General features: G+C 37.4%; 1 protein-coding gene across 3 annotated transcripts in view; it reads right to left on the minus strand.

Annotated features, from left to right (window-relative positions):
* The window catches only part of SKIC3 (SKI3 subunit of superkiller complex), a 48,269-nt gene that overhangs the window by 15,204 nt on the left and 7,015 nt on the right, over window positions 1-26,050 (minus strand). For 2 of the 3 annotated variants that reach the window (XM_064403776.1, XM_064403775.1), the window contains exons 7-30: window positions 25,330-25,428; window positions 25,123-25,231; window positions 23,159-23,299; window positions 21,615-21,716; window positions 18,680-18,813; window positions 17,972-18,058; window positions 17,780-17,883; window positions 17,542-17,668; window positions 16,192-16,371; window positions 15,690-15,814; window positions 14,985-15,238; window positions 11,927-12,029; window positions 11,018-11,194; window positions 10,026-10,170; window positions 9,786-9,864; window positions 9,607-9,668; window positions 9,434-9,490; window positions 8,277-8,345; window positions 6,879-6,953; window positions 6,107-6,248; window positions 4,781-4,874; window positions 4,124-4,201; window positions 2,647-2,771; window positions 853-976 (exon numbers count right to left, since the gene is read on the minus strand). In XM_064403776.1, coding sequence (XP_064259846.1) covers window positions 853-976; window positions 2,647-2,771; window positions 4,124-4,201; window positions 4,781-4,874; window positions 6,107-6,248; window positions 6,879-6,953; window positions 8,277-8,345; window positions 9,434-9,490; window positions 9,607-9,668; window positions 9,786-9,864; window positions 10,026-10,170; window positions 11,018-11,194; window positions 11,927-12,029; window positions 14,985-15,238; window positions 15,690-15,814; window positions 16,192-16,371; window positions 17,542-17,668; window positions 17,780-17,883; window positions 17,972-18,058; window positions 18,680-18,813; window positions 21,615-21,716; window positions 23,159-23,299; window positions 25,123-25,231; window positions 25,330-25,428 — 2,792 coding nt within the window. Of the gene's footprint in view, window positions 1-852; window positions 977-2,646; window positions 2,772-4,123; window positions 4,202-4,780; window positions 4,875-6,106; window positions 6,249-6,878; window positions 6,954-8,276; window positions 8,346-9,433; window positions 9,491-9,606; window positions 9,669-9,785; window positions 9,865-10,025; window positions 10,171-11,017; window positions 11,195-11,926; window positions 12,030-14,984; window positions 15,239-15,689; window positions 15,815-16,191; window positions 16,372-17,541; window positions 17,669-17,779; window positions 17,884-17,971; window positions 18,059-18,679; window positions 18,814-21,287; window positions 21,428-21,614; window positions 21,717-23,158; window positions 23,300-25,122; window positions 25,232-25,329; window positions 25,429-26,050 lie in introns of those variants that run through there. The other variant, XM_064403777.1, reaches the window with a different exon arrangement.

Below are 26,050 nucleotides of genomic sequence, written 5' to 3' on the forward strand. Positions count from 1 at the left end.
ATAATTTTTGTTCCTAATAGTAAAATGAACGAAAATCTGTTTGTAGCTCTGTTTCCAATTCAGATCTAGACATACTCATTGTGATGTTTCTTTCCTAAGCCATTCACTACCTTTTTGTTTTAAACACAAACATATAGTGTCATTAGACTCTCACTGTTCATGTTTATGACAAAAAGAGAAGCCTGCAGAGATTTATAAGATGTAGGAAATATCAGTTTCCTAGCCAACTAACCATTAGAGTGTATTAGGTAATGGACCTTCACTGTGTGAGTAAGTTCACGAGTCTGCTGGTAAGACAGGCTGACACTGACACTACTAGAGTTCTCTACTGACAGAGAGTTCCCTCTGGGAGGTGAGATGGTAACTCTTAATTTCTAGCTCTAGAAGGCTAATAATGATGCACAGGCTACTTAGCCTCCACAGATTTGAAAAATAACAGGCATTCACCACTTAACTGCTCAACTAGTAGAGATCTGTTTATTTTCATTGGAAAGCTACAGGATTGTCCTGGTCTACGTTGCTGGGAACACAATAATTTCTGAGATTTTTGACAACTTCAACTGAAATGATTTTCACTGATGATTCAGAGTTCTTACAGCTAATGAGAAAAACCATTGCCTAGTGCTTAGGACAATTACAAAGTAATATTATTTTTAAAGATAAAGTTTTCAAAACTTCAAGGATGTTGGACACCCAAACTGCTCAGCCCTTCCACTCAATAAAAGAAAACCAGACATATCACATGAATAAGTACACTGCATCCATTTCCACTTTTAATGCTGCAATACACAAAGAACCTGAGTTCCCATAAAAACAATAAAATATCACATTCTGAATATTCCCTCCACTCACCATTTAAACAGCAATGTCTTTGCAGCATCCACTTTGTTCCGTTTATATTCTATTATTGCCAAGGCAGTCAGGATATGTGCTTTATCTTTTTCAGACTCGGCAACAGACAAGGCTTTTTCATAGGCTGGTAAAAATTCAATTGAGAGAGCAGAAAAAACACAACCTTTGTACAGCCCTTAGGATAGCATGATATTAGAACAGAGAGACACTTCAGGTTCAGGTTGGCTGTATTTTCTCAACTCAAATCGTAAGCAGAAGACAAAAACAAGTTGACTAAGACTTTGGAAGTAACTATGTTTGGAAATACCAGATTTACTATTTGGAGCCTGGGAGTTGTTTAACACATAGCAAGTAGAAACAGAAATGAAAAGCAGCACTGGGATATTCAGAAAAAACCTGCAAGAACATGGTATAAATACTTCCCTCTGATAGTTCATGTATGAAACGAAACAGCAGTTCAGATGGACACACTCATTCCAAATACAAAATAAACACTGAGCTGACTGTTCCTTTGTGAGCACCTACACTTCTACACTGATTATTGCATATACCTTTTAATGAAGTTGCGCATCTCAGAAGTGTGCAACATGACAGTACAATTGTATTTACCACTAAAGCTGAAGTGCTTTGAACACCACATTAATCTCCTATGAGAGAATCATAGAATAATTAGAGTTGGAAGGACCTCTGGAGATCAACCCCTCTACCACCGTAGGGCCACCTACAGAAGGTGACAAAGGACCTCTGCAGGTGGGTTGTGAAAGTCTCCAGAGGGGAGAAACTCCACAACCTCACTGTGTAGCCTGTTCAGAACCACCCTCAATGTAAAGAAGTTCTTTCTCATGTTGAGGTGGAACCTATGTTTTAGATGATGTCCATTATGCCTTGCCCTGTTGATGGGGACCACTGCAAAGTGGCTGGCACCATCATCTTGACACCTGCTTTTGAGACATTTATATTGATGACATCACCTCTCAGTCTTCTCTTCTCTATATTACAACTGATTCTTCCTGAAAAATAATTTAACTTCAGAACAAGGGAGGCTCAGAGAAAAACAGCTTAATGGACAAGAATCCCACACTTGAAGAAATGTATTTTTCCTTACTACATTTGAGCAATACTAGGACGCTACTAATAGATTTTCACACAATTATAAAACAGGCTGAATTGGAAGGGACCCACCAACATCACGAAGTACAACTGTGCAGGACCCTTGAAGAATCACACCATGTGCCTAGACTATTGTCCAAAAGCTTCTTGATCTGAAGACAATATTGGCACTGTGACGACTTCCCTGGGGAGCCCGTTCCAGTACTCAACCACCCTCTGGGTGAAAAATCTTTTCGTGATATTAAACGTAAACCTCCCTTGAATCAACTTCAGGCCATTTCCTAGAGTCCTGTCAATCGTCATGAGAGTGAAGTGATCAGTACTTGTCCCTTCACTTCCTCATGAGGATGAAGACCATAATGAGGTCTCCTCTCAGTCTCCTCTTCTCCAGGCCAAGCAAATTAAGTGACCTCAGCTGCTCCTCATAAGGCTTCCCCTCCAGATCCTTCACTATCTTCACAGCCCTCTTCTGAATGCTCTCTAACAGCTTAATGTTCTTCTTTTATTGTGGTGCCCAAAATTGCACATGGTACTCAAGGTATTAAAATAGTTCTGGTGTTTATACTTACACAATAAGACTTACACAAAAGAGCAAAACACTGAATGTTAGCTAGGTTGGTTAGACAAACAAATTTTGTTAAGATTAACCTCAAAAGAAGTGTTCCATAATGCTCTGAATTTTACCTTTGATACTTTCTTCTAAGAGTCCTTTCTTGAAGTAAGCTAATGCTAGCCCCACAATGCCATCAAACTCTGTTAGGGGTATTGATGTGTAAACTTCAATGGCCTCATCACACCGCCCAAGAGCACTGTGGAAAAAAACCCCAGTCACTGGTGGGAAGGATGTTATAATTCAGACAAACTGTCCTTGAGGACCAGCGTCCTCTATTACACAGTAGTTTTAAACAGACACCTAGAAAAGAGCAATACTAGGACAAGAATGTGCAGTAATCCCCACCCTTTCCCTGGTATAGCAGTTACTCTCTCCAACTATCTGTTGCATGAAAAACAATTGATAGGAAGAAATCCTGCACATCTGAATGACAGCCATATATAAGGCAAATGACTTAATGATCACCACAGGGACAAAACGGCAAAGGAGTAACATGCAAAAAGCAAATCAAGCTTTTTTTTTCTGTAAAAGCATATCATGCACACAGACAGGAAAATGCACACACAGAAAGATTACAGCATTCTTGTTCTAAGACCATTATGGAAAGAACAGCATCTGATTGTGTTTATTAGAACTACTTATCAGTTACTAGAGATTTGATCTTGTGTGTGATCAAATTGCACACATGAAATAACACACATACAGCTTGGATGTGAGATTTCAGGAGTCTAAAGAGTTGCTTCTAAAATCTTCCCCGAAGTTAGTGAATTATCACTTTGTCACAGGTTAGAAGTTTCAGTGTCATGTACAAGAATATATGAGGTTTCCCCAGAGAGCTAACAAATATTTAATTAGTAGACCTTGAGCTATCTCACATCAAAGAGAAATTTGAAAGTCTACATACTTATGTCCTGCATTCCCTGAGAACCAGAAGGCATCATGAAGGGAACTTAGAATTGTGAGTAGTACTACAGTATAGGGATTCATCAGCAGAAAGACCACACACAGGTACACAACACCCTAACCTCACACGCTTCAGGTTGTGAAAGTCAATATAAATTCTAAGGTTTGCTAGAAGGGCTTTTAAACAAACCTTGAAGCAGCAATTTATTCAGACTAAGCTATCACATAGCTCAAGGGTCAAGATTGTAAAAAACAAACAAACAAACAAACAAACAAACCTAAAAAACCAAAAACCCCAAAAAAACCAACCAAAAAATATTTCAAAAAACCCCTAACTTATTGTGGAGACAATATAACAGACTACATTAAGACAAGCTAGTATCAAGCAAAGGATAAGGGAATCACTGATATGCTGTAGTCTGTGAAGACATATAACAATTCCTTACAATATGATTTTTTTAAATAAAACTACCTATTTCTGGAGCAAATACAAAGTTCAGTCAAACCTGTCTACAGTTAGGAATAAAGTTGAATAGATTATTTTTAGCAACCATCTTTCACCTTAAGCCTCACCATATTTTGTACTGCTACATTCACTACCTTCAAAGCTGAAGTTAGGGGCTCAGAAAGTCAACCAACACTTACCATAGTGACCTGCCATAGTTTTGCATTGCTGTATTGTATTTCTCAGTATCCTCTGAGGTTTTCAGCAGTGAAGCTGCCCTAAAATTAACCACAATGAATGTTACTTATCAACTGACTACAAGATGCATATTTTGACAAGTTTTCAGAGCAAAATGGACAACTGTTTATACAAAAGCTTTTCTGCACTAATTAAACATAAACAGAGCCTATTTCACTGTTTTAATACATCAACAAACATATTCACCAAATACTGTTTCACTTGCCACCTTCCCTTCTTTGAAAAGAAGAGAGAAGAAAAATGAACCCAAAACAAACCCAAAGGCCAACTACTTCCATTAATTAGAGTGGGACAGAGAATAAAGCTAAAACCAAGCTTGCCTTCTCCTTCAATTTCATTTAAATCCCACAGAGTGAATTAGTTAGTGTAATGGTAAGACATACAAGTCTTAGGACATCTCTACTTTTCCAGTTCTGTGTTCTGTTTTTCTAAATTTGGTATAGGAACATCCACACACCCACCCCTACAATACACTTAATTGAAATGTACTGTTGAACTGAGAAAGTAAAGTTTATCTAAGGAAAAGAAAAACCCTTAGGTTTTTCAGCTGGTGCAAGGAAAAGGGGCTTTTCTAAGCCTTCCAAGGGTGTACAGTTTACCTCTCATAGGCATAGGCTGCCTGCTGTTTTAGATGCAGATACTCATTCAAAAACCCAAACATTGTGAAAGCAGAAGCATCATCTGGATTTCTTTCTAGAAAATCAAAATTGACAATGTAGGAAAACAAGATCAGTAAGCTGTGAAAAAGCATTACAAAACCATCGCTACATTGAAGCTACAGTACATCCACTGAACACTTTGTCAAATGCTTCTGTCAGCTGCTCACGAGAATAATTTTGACCAGCTTGCAGGCAAATACAGAAATGCTAGATGACCCAAAACATGACATCAGCTTGGCTTGAAAATGTTTTAAAATGTTGTGATGTAACATTAATGCATAATGCACTCAGTATATTTTAAGTTTTTCAGCAGACAGATTTTTTTTTCAATGAAATGGGAAAGTATTCATCTTGCACTAACTCTAGTAAAATACTAGTAGAATCCTAGGTTTTATTCTCAATACATTCTGAAACAATTCTGTACAGTGTGGTGTAGGACAACCCTGCTTGAGCAGGGAGGTAAGATCAGATGCCATTATGATCCCTTCCAAGATCAGTCATTTTGTTATTTTTAATTAATTGCTGTGGCACAAATTTGTCACCTGTCAACTCATCTCAGACTAATAACTTTTCTCCCCAGAACAGGAAGGAAGGCTTGCTGGAGTCCCCTTTAACAACAAGGCACAAAGAAATAACAGTCTTATATTCACATCTCATTTACTGTGAGATGTATTTTCTAGCTCTCAAAAGTCAGCAACAGATTACTCAAATGATTTATTTACAGGAATACTTGCAGACTAATGAAAATCTGCATTTCCTCTATCTGCTTTCCAGACTAGACATATCCAGTGGGGAGGCTGGCTTGGAAACAAACACAAAATCAGAGTCCATCACCTGCTGAATGTTAACAAAATCATACAGTTGAGAATATTGAGTTACAGAGCACACAGGAACAATCCTCTGCCAAGCTTGATATCACAGAGGCAGAGGATCAGGCACTTATCTTTACCTGTGCATACAGACACACGCAAAGGGAGTCTGAGAGCAAACACCCTATGAGAAGCATGACAAGGCTCCAGTCCCTACTTTCGTTGGTCTTTGAAACAGCTAGAAGGAGTAAGCACACAGAACCAATATCCATTTAACTGCTGTGTGATAATGAAAATTGGTAAGTGGTCTGCTTACCCTGTTTCAGTTAGTTTACAGCTAAAAGCCTCTCCGCACCTCAGGCAGACCTCTCTTGCCCAGAACTAGTACAGGTTTATCTATTCATTCTGAATGCATCTGTTAGGCGTGACAGGTTAGAAAAGTATTTAAATTACCTACCTGTATATTTACTCAAGACCACTTGGGCTGCTGGTATAGCATTCATTTGAACAATGTTGTAGAGATACAGTTCAGTGTTTCTGTTGGCTTTATCCTGCAGCGTTGAGCACACCCAGTGGGCATAGCCTTTTGCTCCCTCGGTCTCAAGAAACAAACAGACACCCCCCCAAATAGGTATCATTAAACCTGCTCAAGATACAGCAAAATAATTGCAGGTTATAATAATACTAATTCAATGTTTTAGGACAGAGTTTTGGCTAAAAATCTGCATCAGTGTTAAGCAGAAGAACATACCATATTGAATTACTCCACACATACTTTTAACTTGCCATCTGAGCAAAGCAAATTCTTACATTTTCATATAATGTGCTGCATCACTGTACAAACAATAGGCAAAAAACAAAGCTATGAAAGAATAAGTGCTCCACTTTTTCAGAACACAGGGTCTGGCAGTATCCTTGCTCTCTCTCTCCAGAAATATTTTACGCCTTTGATCTGCATCCAGTTCTGTAGAACACAGAGAATGTTTCTTCATGACTTAAAGAGCTGATTTCTTGAACCCTTGGGACTAAAGAAATTTATTAAGTAACTGCCTGCTATACAATACCAGCATAAGTCAGCAACAACATGGAAGCCAGACAATCTCATCTGAAACATGACTGTGGCAGTTTCACTATTCAAGACATGTTTATCTAAAAAAACCCAAACTTATCTCCTAAGTAGAGAGACTGGACATACAAAAACTTCAGAACAATATAACTGTTACACTTACATGCATACTGAGTTCAGTTGTGTGCCTGAAGAGATCCATGGTATCATAGCTGCCTACAGTCTCTGCAATAAGAGCCTAGAGAGGAGCAAGAGCTGCTATGGTCATGTACTTTAAAAATTATGACATTGACAAAAACCTTAGCTCATATTATGTCAGGCATATCTTAAGCATTCAACATGAACACACTTTCTTCTCATAGTCTATAAGCAAGAGTGGTTTTAAAAACAAAATGAACACAAGAGGAACACAAGCAGCCTCCACCATATCAGTAATTAAAACTCTTCGGCTGCTACTCTACACTCTTCAGAACAAAGACTTGCATGTATTAGAACAATTTATAACAGAACATCTGACAAGAGCTGTATTTCAACATGTGATGGTGCTAGTTCTTTTCTAGAATTCAGTTTTCAATTAGATATCATTTGCTGGTGAGCAACATGGCATTATGAAATTCAATTCTATGATGATCATAAAAGTCACAAGTATCTCAACTAGTCACAGATGGCCCAGATATCAGAAGAAGCACATCAGCTCTCAGTGGCAGGGGAGGAAGGGACTTCCCAGAAAATGAGAAGCGCTTTGTCCCAGGTACATTAGAAATGTACTTATTCTGACCGCGGCATTAGAAAGGGGGACCGAGATGAGAGTTGGGTGGTGCCATATAATGAACTAGTGGTACAGCTGAAGTAACTATTACCTTATAAAGACAGTGCTTTGTTGACAGTTGTCTATAAAAAGCCTCCGAGCACAGTGATTTCTTGGTTAATAGTTTGTCAGAGAACTCACAGAATCAGCTAGAAAAACATCATATAAGCGTGTCTGATGAACACAGTAACTTCCTTTGTATTACCACTATAGAAACAAAGGAAGTAGCAGCTCCCTTAACACACAATTTTTAGGAGCATGAATAAGTGCCAGTTACTAGGCTGAAGTTTAAGTTCTCTGATGTGGTATTCACATTCCCTGAACAGAGAGAGGCATAATCCTGTCTCCCAGGATTTTTCCTGGGGAAGGCAGTGAGAAGTTCAGAGAAGAAGAGAAAACAATTCTTATCTCTATTCACTGCTCCTGTTGTTTGGCACATGTGGAATGTGTTATGGAGATTGTTTACCGAAAGTAATCTGTTAATTGGACTGCTGATGGTTGTTTGGATTGATTGGCCAATTGGGTCAAAGCTGTGTAGTGACTTTCTGGAGACAGTCATGGGTTTCTCTTTAGTACCTTTTTAGTATAGTATCTCTTTAATATAGTATAGTATTAGTGTAATATAACCTAGTTTAACAAAGCAATTGTTCAGCCTTCTGAATCATGGAGTCAGAGCACATTACTCGCTGCATTGGGGTCATCCTGATTCGATACTTTGACAACTGGTTTTGAATGCAGTTTCATGATTTTTACCTGTCCAATCCAACACAACAGGTAAGAAGGTTCCAGAGACTGGGCTACCTTGAAGGCTTCATGAGCTTGCTGTAGAACCAAAGACAACACTGCTGTTGAATTGCCTGGCATAGTAACAGAGCACTTCTGAGTACACACAAGTATTAACTTGCAGTAGTATTAGAAGAGACTTAATGGACTGAATTAGGTCAGTACTGAAAACATCTTCTATACCACAGAAAACAATGCATTGCCCAGAGAAATAAACCAGTTTACTCTTAAAAAAAACAGTAAAAAAAATAGAAAACTTCACTATATAAAAATTTCCCTCTATTCTAAATATGCTTCCTTCCCAGCTAGAGAATTCGGAAGCTAAATGAACCCTTGGAACAATTTAAAAATCTTACTCTTGGAGGATCCGGTTTTGAAAATTCACTTTTTTATAATACAAATGTATTTTCAAAAGCATAAAGCTGATTATCAGGCACAAGTTATCTCCCTATGGCCTAGACATGCTTAAGAGTTCCCTCCTCAATTTGGCACAAGGGGAACCAAGTCTCAGCATTAGCAGTCTTAGCAGTAAGCAATCTGTACTATCAAGTTATTTTTCTTAAAAATAATTAATTATTAAAAATAATTGTAACCATCATATTTCCAATCAAACAAAATTTCTGTAATTTCAACCAGTAAATAGGACAGGATGTACTTTAACTACATGAGAGCTCCAGACTTCACTTAATATGTACACTAATTTTTCTCCAGAGAAACTCTGAAGATTAGAGTGTTACAATGAATCATACATCTGCTGATGAGCAGAAAGTAAGTATCTACGGGAACTCAAACACTGGGAGTTCAGTCAGACACCTACAACTAGAAGTTCTTGGCCAAACCTGGCATGCTCTGGTTTGACTAACCATTTCTCTGTCCTTCCATTAAGTTTTCCAGCTGTTGGAAAGCAACTTTGCCAATTCAGCAGAAGTTCACAATTCACTTAACCTTAGCCCCCCAGAACAAATTTTTAATTTATCTGCATTTCTCAAGCGCCAATCTAATTTCTTTTGAAGGATGTATATTTTTTGAATTTGAAAGGTACATTTGAAACTGACACTCCCATCCCCATATACACCCTAAAAAAAACCAGAAAGGAAAATTATACTTGAGCATGGGAAATAAATTACCTCAATGTTTCCAGTTGCCAGATACAAAACCCCCAAGTTTGTCCAGGCAACAACATTCTAAAGAAACAAAGTTAAAACCAATATATTACTACACTCCTCAGAAATAGCAGTGCATCAGGGGAAATGTCTTAAATGCCCACTTGAAACAGATGGCAGCTGCCTACAGCACTTACAATTTGCTCAGCTTGAACAGATTTGATGAACGAATGTTGTGCAAGAGCATAATTCCCAATAGCTGGGGGGGAGAAAAAAAAAAAGGAGACCTAGATGTAACTGAATTTCAAAACACCATTAGTCAAGCTTCCTTCTAATTTAGTATGTTAGAGATCTAGGGCTGTCACTGAAGACTTACCACTACAAGAAGCAACTACACCAAGTGCATTCCAATAAAGATGATTTTTGCTGTCAAGTCTCACAGCTTTTTTGAGGCACTGGAAGAAAATGAAATGTGGATTACAATGATTAGGAGACCAAAAATTATGACCTTATGCACTTACTTATTCAGAGATGTAGGTTTTATTGTATACAGAGAGAGTATGCAGAGAAGCATAATGAGCATTTTAAAGAACATACTAGGAAATACAGGCAATACCTGCAAAGACTTCTCTAACAGTTCACTGATCTCATTCATGTCAGTGCCCACTGCTGTGAGATGCTCTGCTTGGCGATAATAATTTATTCCAAGATCACACCATATGCTCGGCAAAGACATCAGTTTTAAAGCTCTGCCATAACACCTACAGAAACATGAATCACAGAATCATTATTCTGAGCCTCTACACGAAGAGCAGAAAGCTGAAAAAGCATTCAAAAGAGCGCTTAAAAACCTAAATGAAGTAAACATGCATAAATACAAACAAAACCAGACAAGACCTGAAAGCAAAAAAAAAAAACTAATACATTTTCATTCAGACACTTATTGTGTGTCTGAATCTGGTCTAAAGGCAATCTGTAGTGCTCACTGCTAATGAAGCCACAGGTGTGGTTACGTAGGCACGCATTAAATCAAAGCTCTGTCAGTTACATTATACATGCTTTTACTTAAAAGAAACATCAGTCATTTTTACAGTTCATCAGGCTTCCCCTAGGAAGTACTGGACTTTACAGATCATGGTTGAGATTCACCAAGTAGATGCATTTCCTGCTTTACAGATCTAGCTGAAAAAAGTTTAGAGGGAGTCACAGAACAGTGAATTTCTCACAAGAAATTTTTTACAAGAAAGAGGCGCAGACAGAAAGCTGAAAGTGTTATTTTGGACTTCCATTGTCCTGGGAAAATTAGTTAGCAAATACTGCAACCACTGCATTTAAAGAGGTGTGATTGGTGGAACAGCAGGAAGAATGTAGTCACGCGCCTGGAGACAGAAAGGAGAAGAGCAGGTGCTGACAGCACTGAGGCAATACAGGAAACATACCCTGAAATGAGTAGTGTAATCTGGAAGAAGCACGAGAATCCATTTACCCAATATGCGGGTATCAACAGTTCAGCACATCTTTCATTTTCTACAAAGTAAATAGTCTAGAATACTTGAGACTCTACGGAGTCTTAAACAGCAGAGAAGCTCTTAACAATAAAAGAGTTACCTTCCTCCCAGTATAAGAAGCTCATTTTTCTTCAGCACCTGTTTGGTTGCATTTTTACTCAGAAGTGATCCTAGTACTGGAACATTCACTTTGGTTGGTGCAATAACATGCACACTAGTACAGGTATCTCCTAATAGTTTCCAGAGGCAAGATACATCAGGACGGTGCTTTACTGCCCTACAATTATAAAGAAAACACACATAACATCCACTCAGATACTTCAACATCCTCTTCTGAAAAAAGTGCCACTTTGAAGAGTAGCACAACCTCAAACGCAATTAATCAGTGGGGTGTTTGATTTAATCCAGTTTCCTCCTATTCAAGCTACAAGTCTAATAGATCAAAATTTAAAAAGAAAGAGCAATAAAAACCAACCAAACAAAAACACCCTAACAAATCAGCTGACTACATGCACTCTTGCATTTGTCACGTTACAAGACATTACTCATCTGCAGAAACTTGATGAACTTTCTCCTCTAATGGTCGTTATTCCAAGGTTTAATTCAGCACATCTCATATGAAATACAAAACAAAAAGTTTGAGAGAAAGAAGAAATTATTTTCCTCTTATACCTTATTTCTGGTAGGAATAGACTCCTCCCAGATCCGTATATCAGCAGGACTACACAAGAGAACTCTATTCATTTCACGCTTTTTGTGGAATCAAATGACTCTCTACCTTTGAAAAGAACAAACCCTAAAACTCTGTAACTGCCATTCATTTGAGCAGCATATGTTTAGAATCTGTTACTCAAACCATTTGTAATAAACACATTCTTACTTCCAGATTAGAAGTTCTAGTCCATTTGATTCAGTCTAACTGAAAATTTTCAAACATTTAACTCTTATTTTTCTGCCTGTCAACCCACAATCCCAGAGGAAAGTAAGGAAGTGAATATTTAGTACCAACCTTGTAAAATATGCAAGGGCCTGCTCTATGTAATTGACAGCCTTCCTATCCAAATAGTTATGAAGGGCTGATCTTGCCAGCATGAGATAACACTCACCAAGTCCTGAAAGTAAGAGAAAATATTCTCTGTGAAAATAAATGCTTTTAAGATATGCTTAAAAGTACAGCAGGGAAGGGACCTGGAAGCCAGGTCAGCATTTCTGCTTTGCACAGAAGTCTATACACTGTAACAAAATTGAAAGACCCACAATGCTCCCAACAGAGACTTTGCTTTTAATCTATCTTGTGAAGTGTGAACTGTAGAATAATTTGGCTATAAAAATGAACCTAATTAATTATTTAAAAAAAATAGCATTTAAACTTTGGGTTTATCTTCAAATATTAAGTAAATCCCTCCTGAGAAATCTGCATTGTTGCATCTTTGACAAATATACCAACTTGCAGTTTGCATGTGTCAAAAATCCTGAGAAATAAAAGGAATAAAGAATGTCAGGGTAGGCAAAAGGGAAAGTCTTCAATGAAGAAAACCTGAAGCCAACATTATTTAATCTTATTTATATAAGAATTTACTTCATATGGTGTATTGAGTCTGGCTGAGATGGAGTTAACTTGCCCCATAGCAACCCTCAGTGCAATGCTATGTATTGGTATCTGGAAAAGTGCTGATAAGACACCAGGATTTCGGCTGCTGATGAACAGTGTTTGGAACAGCATCAAGGCAGTCTACAAAATTCCCTCCTTCAGCATTAGGCTCAGGGTGGTCAAAATCCTGAGAGGAGACACAGCCAGGACAGCTGACCTAAACTGACCAGAGGAATATTCCATACCACATCACATCTGTTCAGCTATAAAAGCTGAGATAAATGTGGAAGAGATTGCAGGGGGGGCACTTGTTATCACATTTGTTTTCTGAAGCAATGACTATGCAGACTGAAGTCCTATTTCATGAGAAGTAGCTGGACATCGCTGCTCATAGGAAGTACAGAATAAACTTTGTTTTCATTTGCTTCTTCATGTGGCCTTTGCAGTTGTTTTATTAAACTGCATTTATCTTGACCCATGAGTTTCTTCAATCTTATTTTGTCTTCTGTTCACATCCTGCTGAGAAGGGGAGTGACAGAGCAGCTTTGTGGGCAGCTGATGCCCAGACAAGGTCAACCCACCACAACTGGAAATAATTCCCACTATGAAAAAGGAACTGCATCATCAGTAAAAATTTCTAACATTCTGGAAATAGTAACTGCTTGGTTTATACATTTGCTGGCACCAGCAGTGATTCTGTCTGGCAGTATGTCACTGGATATGAGTACCATTCATTCTCAGATTATTTTGGCAGTTCTGAAGCTATCCTCCTCATGCTATTGTAGTCCTGCACCTATACCAAAATAGTTTTACAAGAGTCTTTATCTTGGCCCCCTGAGAAGTCCCAAGATCATGAGTTTATCAGATGTCAAGATGCTCTACAATCAAAAAACAAAATTGATTTTATTCCCCACAACAACACAAAAGACATGCTAGAACAGAAGCAGAATAAGTATTTAGTAGCACAAAATCAAAACATTGAAAAGATGCAGTTAAGTAACACCTGTACAGTTATTCATTCAACTACCAGAGACTATGCTTCCAACAGCTCAACTCAAATTGATTAGAACAGTTGAAAATGAACACTGATGGGACAGTCAAAGAACTTCAGAGAGTTTTAAGAAGGTCCACAAAATTTACAATGATGGACCGAACATCCTAAGAAGTTTCTAAGAAAGCAAAGGCTTTTGGAGACTCAAAAGGATTTATGGCTAACAAACTAGAGATTACAATGTGAGCCTTTATGAAAGAAGATTTGGGAGATGTAAGAAAACAATAAGTATAAAGGCAACTATGGGGAGGAATCCTGATATTGTGTACTGAAGTACTCAAAGCCTTTTAATTCTAGAAACACTGTCAACTGTTACCTACAGACACTGAAAAAACCATATGCATGTGCACAGGTCTATACAGCACCTTTGCAAACTGCTGCTGCAGTCAGATCTTTCCTTCTTGCCCAACAACTAGTAAAACTGCCTAAATACAATACACTCCAACTCCATTATGGAGCTTTTGCCATGCCACTTTAGTCTGGAAAACATTAGTGGAGTTATATAGGAGGAGGTAGATAAGTCAACCACACAAGGTAGATAAGTCAACCCCACTGTAATTTCTTCAGATTAAAAACCCACTGTTGCAAAAATAACCCAACATTTCTGAATTAACTCTTCCAAAATCAGTTTAGATTCATCCAGAAACCAGAAGGCCTTACACACAATGAAAAAATAATTACAAATTCAATCTAGCAGTAAACAGTACCTGCTTCAGATCGGTATATGGGGTGAGAATGATTGAAGACTAAGTGGCAGGAAGAATGTAAATAAGGCAATTACTCATTTTTTATCAAAATGTTATACACTACCTGCATTATATAACTTCAGAATCACAGTTGTATAATAAAGAAGTTCTAATTTCCCCACTTCTCTCTACTCCTACCTATATCCTGAAGGTCTCTACCCCTGTCACCTGTAACGCTCGGGATTCACTGCTACTTTTCACTACTTGAAAAAGCTCAAAGGGGTCTGAATCACTAGACTAGAAGGGAGGAATGCATGGTCAAGAGCAGAAGAAAATGAGCATAAGCCCACCTCTTTGAAATGGCAGTCTGATTTCATTGCCTGTTGAGTCAGTGTTTTACTGCTTAGGTAAAACTGCAGCACTGTTAGATGGCCTCCTCCACGTGTCTTCAATTCTCCTACTCATTTGGCCTGGTAGCCACATAGGATGAACTACTTTTCATACTTACTTGAAAGAGAAATAATCACTCACATTCATCATGATTTAAGAGTTTTTCAGGTATTTGTAATACTACAAACTAACTTTCATGCGAGGGACCTCATGGCCCTACATACCAAAAACACAACTCCATCCTTCCATACAAGAAAACCTCAATACACCAAAAATTCTCCCAAAAGACTGAAACACTACAGTGTGTAAAGAGAGGAAAAGTGAACACTTTCAAATTCAGACATACTACCTTTCAGTGCAGGCACATAGTTTTCTGTCTTCTTTAGTATTTGTTGATAGGTAGCTATAGCGTTTTCATATTTTCCTAGAATCTGCTCAAGCGCTGCAGCTCTGTAAATGCTGTACACAAGCCCTGGGTTCAGCTCACTTGCTTTCCTGAAGGATTTCAGAGCTGTTGAGTAGCTACCTCTGTTGAAGTAAGCCTCTCCTAGAGACTCCCAGCAGTTGGAATCCTTTGGATCAGCCCTGAGAGCTGCCTGCAAACTGAAGATATCAAGACACACATTTATTTAAAAGAAACATGATACAATTGAACATAAATTATTTCCTTTTATTGTATATGCTCAGGACACTAATTTTGCATTATATACTCATCAGGACATAAATTCATGATTAGATAGAACTTTTAAACAAAGCACAGTAGTTTTTTCATCTTCAGAGGGCATTACACAATTTTAGGAATTGTATCTCACCCTGGCTATTCAGCGCTATAGCAGCTTGTCTGTGCCTGTCACCAGGTTTGTTACTACAAAACACTGCTATGTTAATAAGACTACATTCTGTGAATTCTAGAACTGAAGAGAATTGAAGAGAGACTCACTCATATCCATTTCCCTTTGTTAAGTACAAACTTGTTTTGAAAACTTGCTGTGAGTAAAGACTATTTCATTGGCATTTGTAGAAAAGGATTTAAACCAACCACCAGTTGTCTTACTCAGCCACTGCTTGTGACGGCTGACCAGTTCTCAAGTAGTAAAGTCCACGATGAAGCCAGGCCCATTTTGCTGTACCAGGTCTTGCTTTTTCAGTTACCTCATTCAGGATTGACAGAGCAGTGTCCTAACAAAGCAATAAATGTCAAGTTAGTAAACAAAAACCATTTTAAATATTCTTATAACTTTCTATGCTCTTCTCGAAGCAGCAAGGCGAAGGATGGAAAAAAGAAGTTACACAAGGTAAATAAAGAAAACCCCCAACCTTCTTCTTATGTCCCCTACTAAAAAAAATCAATCTATATCACACATGATGACTCTAATGTAATGCTTGGTTCTCCCACCCTTCTCCCAAGATAAATTTATTTGGAATGGGAATATAAAATTGAAGCAAGCCCAGCTATAAAAGCCGCTAAACGATGACAGAACATTTCTTTTCTGATTAACAGGAGGATTAATAGAAGAACAAATCAGCAGCAATCTGACATTCTGAATGTACAGTACCATGTCTCCAAGTTCCACACTTAAGCTGACAGCTGCTGTTCCAGATTCTTCATCTGTCTCATCGAGTTCAAAAGCCTTTTTATAGCAACCACGAGCTCTACTTTTGTCTCCAGCAATGTCTCTGTAGTAGTTACCTAGATAACAAAAGGCACTTCCCAAGTAGCTGTCCAATTTTGCAGCCTATAAGGAAATACCAACACCACATCAGACAGCATTCTAAAGGATTATACTCATAGACAGGTTCAGTGATACCTACTTGTTCAGCCTCTGCTTATCATATTTTTAAGCCCCTTTTGTGATATATTTGAGATGTCAAACTTTATTTTAAAATTGCACAGATTACTTGAGCTTTAAATATCTGGAATATCTGCTACAAATCTCATGACACAAAACATTTTGTACTCAAAGTAACAAAATAGTTGAGCTAGGAGAAAGTAAATATTTATGACATCTCAAAATTTTAATGTTCTACTCTGTTTCAATCATCATGTTCATACTCTTACCATATAACACCAGAATTAACTCCAGCCATGTCTAAAGTTTCAGTTCCTTCTTAGATGCATTTGGCAGATTTGCTTATAGTTAGGAAACCAACAGCCTCCAAGCAGCAGGAAACAGTTTTGTCAATAATAATAAAGATTGCATAAAATGGTTTAGAACTGAAAGAACTGTTCAGCTACATTTGCCACTATACTCAGCTGTTACTGAAGCGCAAACAGCAGGCAATGATTTGAGTTCTTTATACCTATCAAGAAGTAATGTGGTGAGTTTATATTGCCTAGAATTTTATTTTGTATACTTCCAAGTTACTAATACAGATGCTGAACTAAAGCTTTTGGATTCATGTTATGATCTATGTGCAGAGAAAAAGCCACAATTACTAAAACCCCAAAGATGAGGAAAAGCATACAAGTTATAGGGCTTTACCAACTTACATCCTTGGACAGACAATGAAACCCTAACACTATTCTCAACTTTTTTCCTTCATGTTTTATCAATTTGAATTCTGCCCCCACCCCTTTCAAAAGGTCTTCAAAGACATATACATCATATCTAGAGGCCTTCACTTTCCAACCCCCATGGAGAGAAGGTTGAGGAAATCACCACTAAGTTTTGCCAGCTCAAAGGCCTAAAGAATTAGATGAAAAGAGGAAAACAAAAGCAGGGAGCTTCAAGGTAACTGCACAGCTCCCTGCAATGCCTTTTTGCACAGCAGAACCTAGTTTGCAGGCTCTGGAGGTTCATACATTGTAACAAGGAGAATATTCAAGTCTCTAAGTATATTTTCCATATTTGGCTTCTGATGTAGCAGAACACTAATTCTACATCAACAGTTAAAGCAGTCTTTACCTTCAAGAACTGAGTGAGTGCTTTTCCTTTGTCTTTTTTTGTCTCATCACCCATGAACCAGTATGTGAGCCCCAGGTAGTGATGATACTCTGCAGTTCCAGCCTTTCTTTCAATAGCATTTAGAAAACTAAACAGAATGAACACAGGGCAAGTCAGACAAATTCCCAAAAGCTGCAAACCACTATATTTTACTATCCCATAACACTTCCCTGTTAGAGGAAAGAAAAAAAAAGTCTACCTTTTTTCCGCCTGCTCATAGTTCTTTTGGGAATAATGGATGAAACCCTCTAGAGCAGAGGCCTCAGCCAGATCAGGGTGGGACAAGAGAAGCTCTTGTGAAACCTGCAAAAGGATGTCATTTTTCCCTAGTTACTTCCTCTATGAAACCAAGAATTGTACTTAGCTCACAGGAATGACAAAAAGCACTAACCTTTGAAGCCTGATCCACCAAACCTTTGTTTAGATAAGCCTGACCCCTGAGAGCTGAAATCACTGGATCACTGCTTCCATCTACAATCTAGAACTCCAAGTAATAAACACAATTAATTTATTCCCCACATTAAGAAGTCAAAGTTGTCAAGAGCAGATGGACTGCATGAAGATGAAGACAAGAAAGCATTTAGAGGTTTTCTCTACTACCCCTGAGAAGATTTAGAATAATGCTGATGAAGAGCAAGTAGAAGACTGTAAGGACAAAGGTGCAGAAATATGAAGAACAACGAAGAACGAAACAAGGGGAAGCAACTTCTGCCAAAGTTTAACCATTCAGTCTTAAAGTAACATGTTTTTCTTCATGACTAATGACAAGTGAGTGATGGACATGGGAGATTATAACATGAATTCAAATTAAGATGGGTAGCAGTATAGAACTAGCAAGAAATCAGCAACAGTGAGCAAGACCAGACAAAGTCAAAAGTGACAGCTTCCAAAATTAGAATTGCAAATGAAAAAGAGCTGCAGCAAAGCCTGAAAAAGCAGGGATGGAAGACGTGTTTGAATTACATGACAGCTGGTAGGAATGGTCTAAACCACAAAGTTGAAAGGAGGCCAGGGTAGAAATACTTAGCTTAAGTACAGAAAGATAAGAGCACTTTTTAATATTTAAAAAACCCCAAAACATTTTAGTCAATAAAAATACCTGCTCAAGTGCTTTAATGGCTTCCTCTGCAGCATCAGCATCAGCTATTCTAATCAAAGTCTCTGCTTTCAACTGAAAGGTAAGGTTCTTCCACCGAAGATTAGGACCCTCAGGAGTTCCAAGTGCCTCAAGAGCTGTTGACAAGAAGAACCTTTCATCAAGTTAAATGAGAAAAGAAAAAGTACACAGAGCAGCATTCTTCCAAATATTTTTAAAATCTTGTTAACTACATTTTTTCTGTCTAATAGAACAACATTCAGACTGCTCTCCCCCATAAATAAGAAATTGTCCCATAAAATTTCTATTCATTCAAGTTTAACAATTAAGTCAATTCTAGGAGGTCATCTCAGATGCATGGATACTGATTGCTTTCTAGCTGCTTACCTTATAAATGAAGTGCTATCATTTTTCTCATTAGAGTTCTAAAGAAAAAATGACCTTTCAACAAATTGTTCGGCATTTCAGTGTTCAAATAAAAGAATACTACTGAAAACAAGGATTTGCCTTGATGCCTGTAAAAAATTTACTTTGTACCCCTTAGTGCAGTTGATTAATTTTCAAATACACGGTATCATCTCACCTCAGAGATGGAAGGCATCTCTGCAGAGGATCACCATTCTCCAAAGGCAAGAACTTCCTATGTAACTAAATTAATTGTATTTATTTATTTTCTTGTACGATGAGCTGTTGTCTCATTTGATACAGCCACTGAGACAGGACAAGTAAAAAGCAATGTTTCCCCAGAACTGTCTCCAACTTTCTACACATGTTTTGGACTCAAGAAAAAATTCTGCATCAGCAGCATCTTTTAGTAAGGAACTTAACTTCTTGCATTGAAAAACAAAACTTGTTTTGTTTACTCTGATCTCAACATTTTAGTTGCATTTGGCAGTAGCTAGACCTCACATACAAAAATAAAACACTCAATCTTTATTTATATTCCACATCATTTGCATCTTCACAGAGTTCAAAATTATCTCTTCTCCAGGCTGGAAAAGGACTTGACAGGTTATTTACTTGTTCTCATATGCTGCACTTTTAAATCCACATGAACCTCACTTCCAGTCTATTAACTTCTACTCTTATTTTCTTTTTGAAATGGGATAGATAGTTACCAAAACTACACACACATTTTATAATGCTCCTGAAATTCTTAAAGACACTGTCTGTTGATGGTATGTTTCACTTCTCTGAAATTGCTAATATTTGACTTGCCTGTAAAGCATAGCAGGGGAAAAAAAACAGTTCTATTTTTACACACCAAATGAGGACCTTCTGCACTTTTCTTGCAGTGTAGGGTAGCTTTGTAAGAACACTTCAGCCCACAATTCTATCATTCCACATTTAAAATAAAGAACAAAATTCTATAGTCTTAACACTCAGTAATGCACTCTGGTAATCACCTCGAAGTTTTGCAGTCTACTCTGCATAGCAGCAAACTATAGCCCTATTATTGAGCATTCATACACAGCACAGATATCAGGGAAAATGTCAGAGACAGCTCCTTCCATCCTGAAAACAGACATAATTACTATACTGTGCTCTACCTTTTAACTTAAAGCAAAAAACCCCAACACCCAATGTACAACACACAATGTAACTTTGCTTCTTAATCCAAGGCTACTCATTTCCTTAACAGTCATGTAAGGGATCATACCAATTACCATCTGGAAACCTCCTTTATTTATGACCTCATAAGCTCCTTGAAGGAGTTCTAAATTAGCAACTTAAAAAAGGCTGTCTACTGCAAAGCATTTTTCTACATAAATTCTTTAACTCTATTTTTTCAGTTTACACTATTACAACCACTAAAATATACCAGACCTGTCAGTGTTTTCCCTGAACTTTCCTTTTTAAAATTCAGAGCCATGCCACCTACTTCCAAGTATTTGGGTGCCAAAACAGTTTCAACAAGCAATTATGGAAACCCCTTAAAACTTCAGCATTTTCATCTCAGTCAATTCCTAAATTGGTATCTCATAGTTCCTTAATGCTATGTTTCCTTGCCTTGTTTTACACATGCTGCTATTAACACTGTAATCATAGACAATTTGTTAGATGAATCTGCTGAAAAGAAGGGTCACAGCACAAAGTTTACCCTGAGATCTTCCATACTGAACACAGACGGGAAAAGAATTTCCTCATTTTCCTTCTTTCTTCAATAAATTTCCTTTTTACCTATTTTGTTCAGTTTTCATTTTTCCTCCACCCAAGTTTACAGGTCTTTCGAATTCCCCTTACCAGCAAGTACTTTCCCTTGATTTCCCATGATTGTTTCACCAGGTCTGTTTGGCCACTTTTACTTCTCCCAGTCTTTCTTAAAAACTTTTCACTGCATTTCTCCCTGCCACAAAAGAAGTCCACTTCAGCTGCCCCTTCATTTATAGCTACCAGAGAGTGGCACTGTGGTTCAGTTGAGATATGCATCACTAGATTCCAATAATTGCCCTCCCTCCCAGCTAGCACAGATGAAGTTTTACATTCAGTGAGTTTCTTTAGATGCAGCTGTACTATGCATCCCTTTTTGCATTTTACCTTAACTTGATTAAAAATTTGTTTTTCAGGTTAAACATGATTATCTACCAGGCTAAATATTTGTGACACCTACCTTGTGGTTTCAGACAATCTATCACTTGCCAACATTGGTCAACCACCAGCAGAAGCAGCACAGCAGAACACATAAACCTTCTAAATATTAACCATCGGACAGCTTTCTAGATCCACTTAACCAAGTATTTCCTCTGTTCCTGAGACTAAGCACCATAAGGTGCTTTTCAGCTCTCATAAACCAAGGGAGGCAGCACAAGCTTGAGACTGCAAAAAGTAAGGCACTGTGACTACTGCTAACTCAGACCTACCACACAAAGGCCACATTGGCTGGACTACATAAAGCAGTGCAGCACTGCAACTGCTCTTTGAACTAGCAGGCAGTTACCTTGATTGCAGGACAGGACAGCGTTCCTGTGTTCATGGATTTTCATCTGTGCCTCTGCTAGATAATACCACGCTGCTGGACAGTGGTTAGTCTTCTGCAAACCTAATAACAGTTTAAAAAAGACACTTTAAAAAGTTGCTTAGAGTTGCAAATACACTGTAACTAGTAGATACATTATTTCCATATAATATCATCAAAAACATATTATCAATCAGATGTAAGACTTGCCATAATTTTTTTTCAGTCTTATTTTAGACTGTTTTGGACATACAAGCCTCCATGCAACAAGGCAAAAACCAGAAAGCAGGTAAGTTAGGGTTAATTTTGCATATACCATTACATATAGTGAAACTTTGTGATGAATCTGCCTTAATTAAAGACTCACTAATAAAACTGAATTTCTGTCTTCTGATGTATAACTACTAAGTAATGCCTGGAAGCCTCAATGCCTAAGATGCAAACATATGGCTTGTTGTAAGAGACATTATTTTCAAACTCTCTACATTTATGCATTATACAAAGAGCCTCCTCTTTGCGTTCTCTCTGCTGTAAGCAAAGCCCATATGTAAAAGTAAAAACAGAAAAACAACTTAATACTAATTAAAATAAAATATTATCTTTTGTCAAAAGATAATGGCCATTTAAGCCAGAAGAATTTGTTTTTCAAGGAATACCTTTTCCTCCTCATGTGCTCTTAGGCACATGAAACTTTTATTTCATATTTTAGGTAAGATGTTGTTTCACTGTAGAGTATTCCACAATTCCATTTCAGAAACATTCTTATTCTAAATCTAGAAGAATGGATGCAGGACATCACAGCATAGTCTGACTGACTCATGAATGCTTACATCCCAATTATTTACCCAGTTTCCACAGTTAGCTGGCACAGCAGCAAAGTGAGGGTGGGCAACCTCATTTTCCCACTAAATACTTATGAGTACTTTGGAAAGAGCTTTGCCATTTCAATACAAGCAAGTTAATTTACAAATGAATAAGCCAAGTCTTCAGCAAATATGGAAAAAAGAAAAAAATTCTTAGAATATTTCTCCCTAAATACTCATTGTGAGTTTTAACCCAATGTAAAATGAAGTAACTTCAGAGAAAAAGTTACTCTGTTGGTCACTTAAGTTGTTGTTCTGTTACTCTTGTTCAGGTAGAGAAATGCAGTGACTCTACTGGAGAGGCTGCATTACATTTTACTTCATAAATTTCACATTCCTTCATTTACTGCTATTGCTCCAGTTAGTGTTTCATATAGTTATTTCCCCAATAACAGTACGGTTAAAAACAGTTTACCTTAAAACACTACAGAGCTTACCATAATACAAAGGAAAGGCTTCAGAGATGTTATACTCAAAGCTATATTTAAAACATTTCAACAGTATCAGACAAAGTGTTCAGCATTCTTTTAAAATCGAGCTGGTGTTAGAATTCGCAAACTACTACACAAGTATAAGATTCCCTAAATTTTCAACTTAAGCTGGTGTTCAAGTTACAACTACTCACATCTCATATTACCTTCAGTAATATCACATATCATTTACCTTCAGTAAGACTCTTAACAGCCTCCTTGTATTTATTTTCTTTGAGGCATTTTATACCAAAACCAATGATGCCTGGACCACTGCTTGCATCTATCTCCAAAAGTCTAGAGAAACAGTTCAGGGCCTTTTCCGACAAAGTACCTGGTTTCAGAAAAAGACATGGTTTTATAGGGTTTTAGATTAAAAAATAACTGCAACAGCTTACCTCATCTATGTAAATGATCATTATCCTTTTGAGTTCAAAGTAATTTTCCCAAGGCTCTACACACTTATCCTCTATCCACAAAAAAAAACCAAAACCCAAGAAGTAATCTAAATACTCAGTACTGTGACCACAAAATCAATTGACAGTCTGAAACCTGAATAACCACTTTTGCTAAATTACTGCAGGTATACTTCCTTTATTAATAAATATTAATTAATAAATAAAATTAAATATTGTTAAGAACAATATGCTTTTCACATAAGTTCAGCTGAAAGCCCACATGCCAAAATCTGTCACAAATAAATCAAAATAATTTCCTTCCAGAAGAGACACTGCATACCTACCAATTTGCTGTGATAAACTTGTTGAAACTACCTTGCTATGAAACCATATAATTTAATGCTTTAGCTTAATTTTAACTGATGCCACTAACTTTTCATGCTTATGTTTAACTGTGATTGTAGACTTGTCATTATTTACAAGAACTTTGTGACTTGTAGCAAAAAACTTCAAACTATGATTTTCCTTAAGAAATCATTGATTTTGTGTGGCATAACAGTTGCTTTCATCTGCATTTGCTAAAATCGACTTTACAATGCATCTAAATTAACAAGGCTATGAGAAATGCAGAACATGAAGGATTAAAACATGACTCAGATCTAAACAAATAGCCTTTGTAAAACATAAGCAGCATCCTCTCCCCTCCAAGAAGCAGGTAAGACAGTGAGATATTGCCAGAGTGTTAGTATACCAGAACTGTGCTAACCTTTTCCTTTGAAAATTAGTTTCTGCCTGTTTCCCCAAAATGTAAAGCATTTTTAAACACTTGACAAATTGAGAGTCTGGGCCTCATTTGTCTTCATACTTTCCAAACAAAGTGAAAAATTCTCACTTGCTGTATTTTGCTATCATATTCCATTTCTTCAAAACAGGAAAAGCCCTTTTTCTACATAAGCTGAAAGTTATTTCTAGAGGGTTTTTTTTTTCTGACTTGGTTTCCTTGCTTTAAAAGAAACAAAATCAACTTCTGATGCCTTAAACAACAAAATGAAAAGCTAAAATCTAATAATTACCTTTGAAAATGATGAGAAAGTGTCCAACACTATTGCAGTATTGTTCAGCAAATGACTCAAAATAGTAATGCAATGTTTCAGATCACTGCACTTCTGAACACACCAGGTTTTGTCTTTTTGCCCTCAAATAGTGTCCTTTCCTATTCAGTATACATATGTGAACAGATCTGTTATTCCATGTTCACAAGGCACACTTTCTAACAGAGTTTCACAAATGTTTATCTGTTTTGGGGATTTTTTTTGTTTGTTTGGGGATTTATTGTTTTGGTTTGGTTTTTTCTTTTGTTTTTGGGTTTTTTTGTGATGGAAGAGAATCTGTGTCAAGAATAACCTAACCGTAGCTCACCGTGAACCTCAGATAAGGTTAAGGCTAATATCCTTTCACTATTTCTTAAAAGGTCAATAATGTTCATTTATCCAGAGAGGCTGCTTTCAAGTAAGGCATTATTCTTTGAGACTTCAAAGAGCTGGACTTCACTTACAGCAGGTTTTTTTCACTTATGTACACTACTCAGTTACAGGGCAAGGAAATGACAAGTCATAGGACCAAACCAGAAACATAACACAGAAGTCAAGAATGTACTTGTACACTCTTTGTGAAAGGTAAAAACTTGTAAACAGATTGTCACCAAATCAACTATTTAAAAAATTTAAACCCCAGAAATGTCAAAATCCATCCTACTCACCTGACTGAACAAAGTGCAAGCAAAGTACTTCCAAAGGGTAAGTCATAGTAGGGTACAAAGCCATCATATCATGACAGGCCTTTTCCAACCTAGCTACTTCATGAGGAAACTTGAAAGAAAAAAAGAGTAAACTGTTATTTATGTGAATTCTCAGATGTGAAATAATACATCTCTTTTCTTACTAGAAAGGCACTAACATAACCTTACTTTGGACAAGCACTCTATGAAGTCTTTGTAAAGATTTTGGTGATCTTCACCAGGAACAGTATCAGCAGAATCCAGTGCATGCTCAAATGCAGTCAAAAGCTGAAATAACAAAAAAACAGGAGTGCAAAAAAAATTACTTTAGGGAAATGTTATCTTCATAGAATAGAATATTTCAGCTGGAACGAACATACAACAATCATCTAGTCCACATGCCTCAGCACTTCAGAGCTGACTAAAAGCTAAGACGTTTTTAAAAACATGGACCAAATGCCTCTTGAATGCTGATAGATTTGGGATATCAACTGACTTTCTAGGAAGGCTGCTTCAATGTCTGACCACCCTTCTGGTAAAGAAATGATGTCACATGTCAAGTTCTGTGAAGCCATCCCACACTAGATTCCATGACTAGATGCCAGAAAGAATAGCTCAGCATCTCCTTTTCCACTTCCCCTACTCAGGAAGCTGCAGACAGTATAGGGCAGCCCTCCGTCTCTTCCAAACTGGGAAAACCCAAAGTTACCTGCTCCTTAGAGGACATGCTTTCCAGCACTTCCATATTAAAGTGGATAGTTACGTGTTATTACCTAGATCCTACTTATAAAGGTTACATTAATGCAATGAAGAGAGAAAGACATGAAACAAGTTTCCTATCATGAAGCAGCACTCAGCATGAAAAGCATCTAAATTGTCTAGTACAAGATGAAGCAATAATATGATGCCA

This window comes from Passer domesticus, chromosome Z (assembly GCF_036417665.1).
Source record: "Passer domesticus isolate bPasDom1 chromosome Z, bPasDom1.hap1, whole genome shotgun sequence".
Taxonomy (NCBI): Eukaryota; Metazoa; Chordata; class Aves; order Passeriformes; family Passeridae; genus Passer; species Passer domesticus.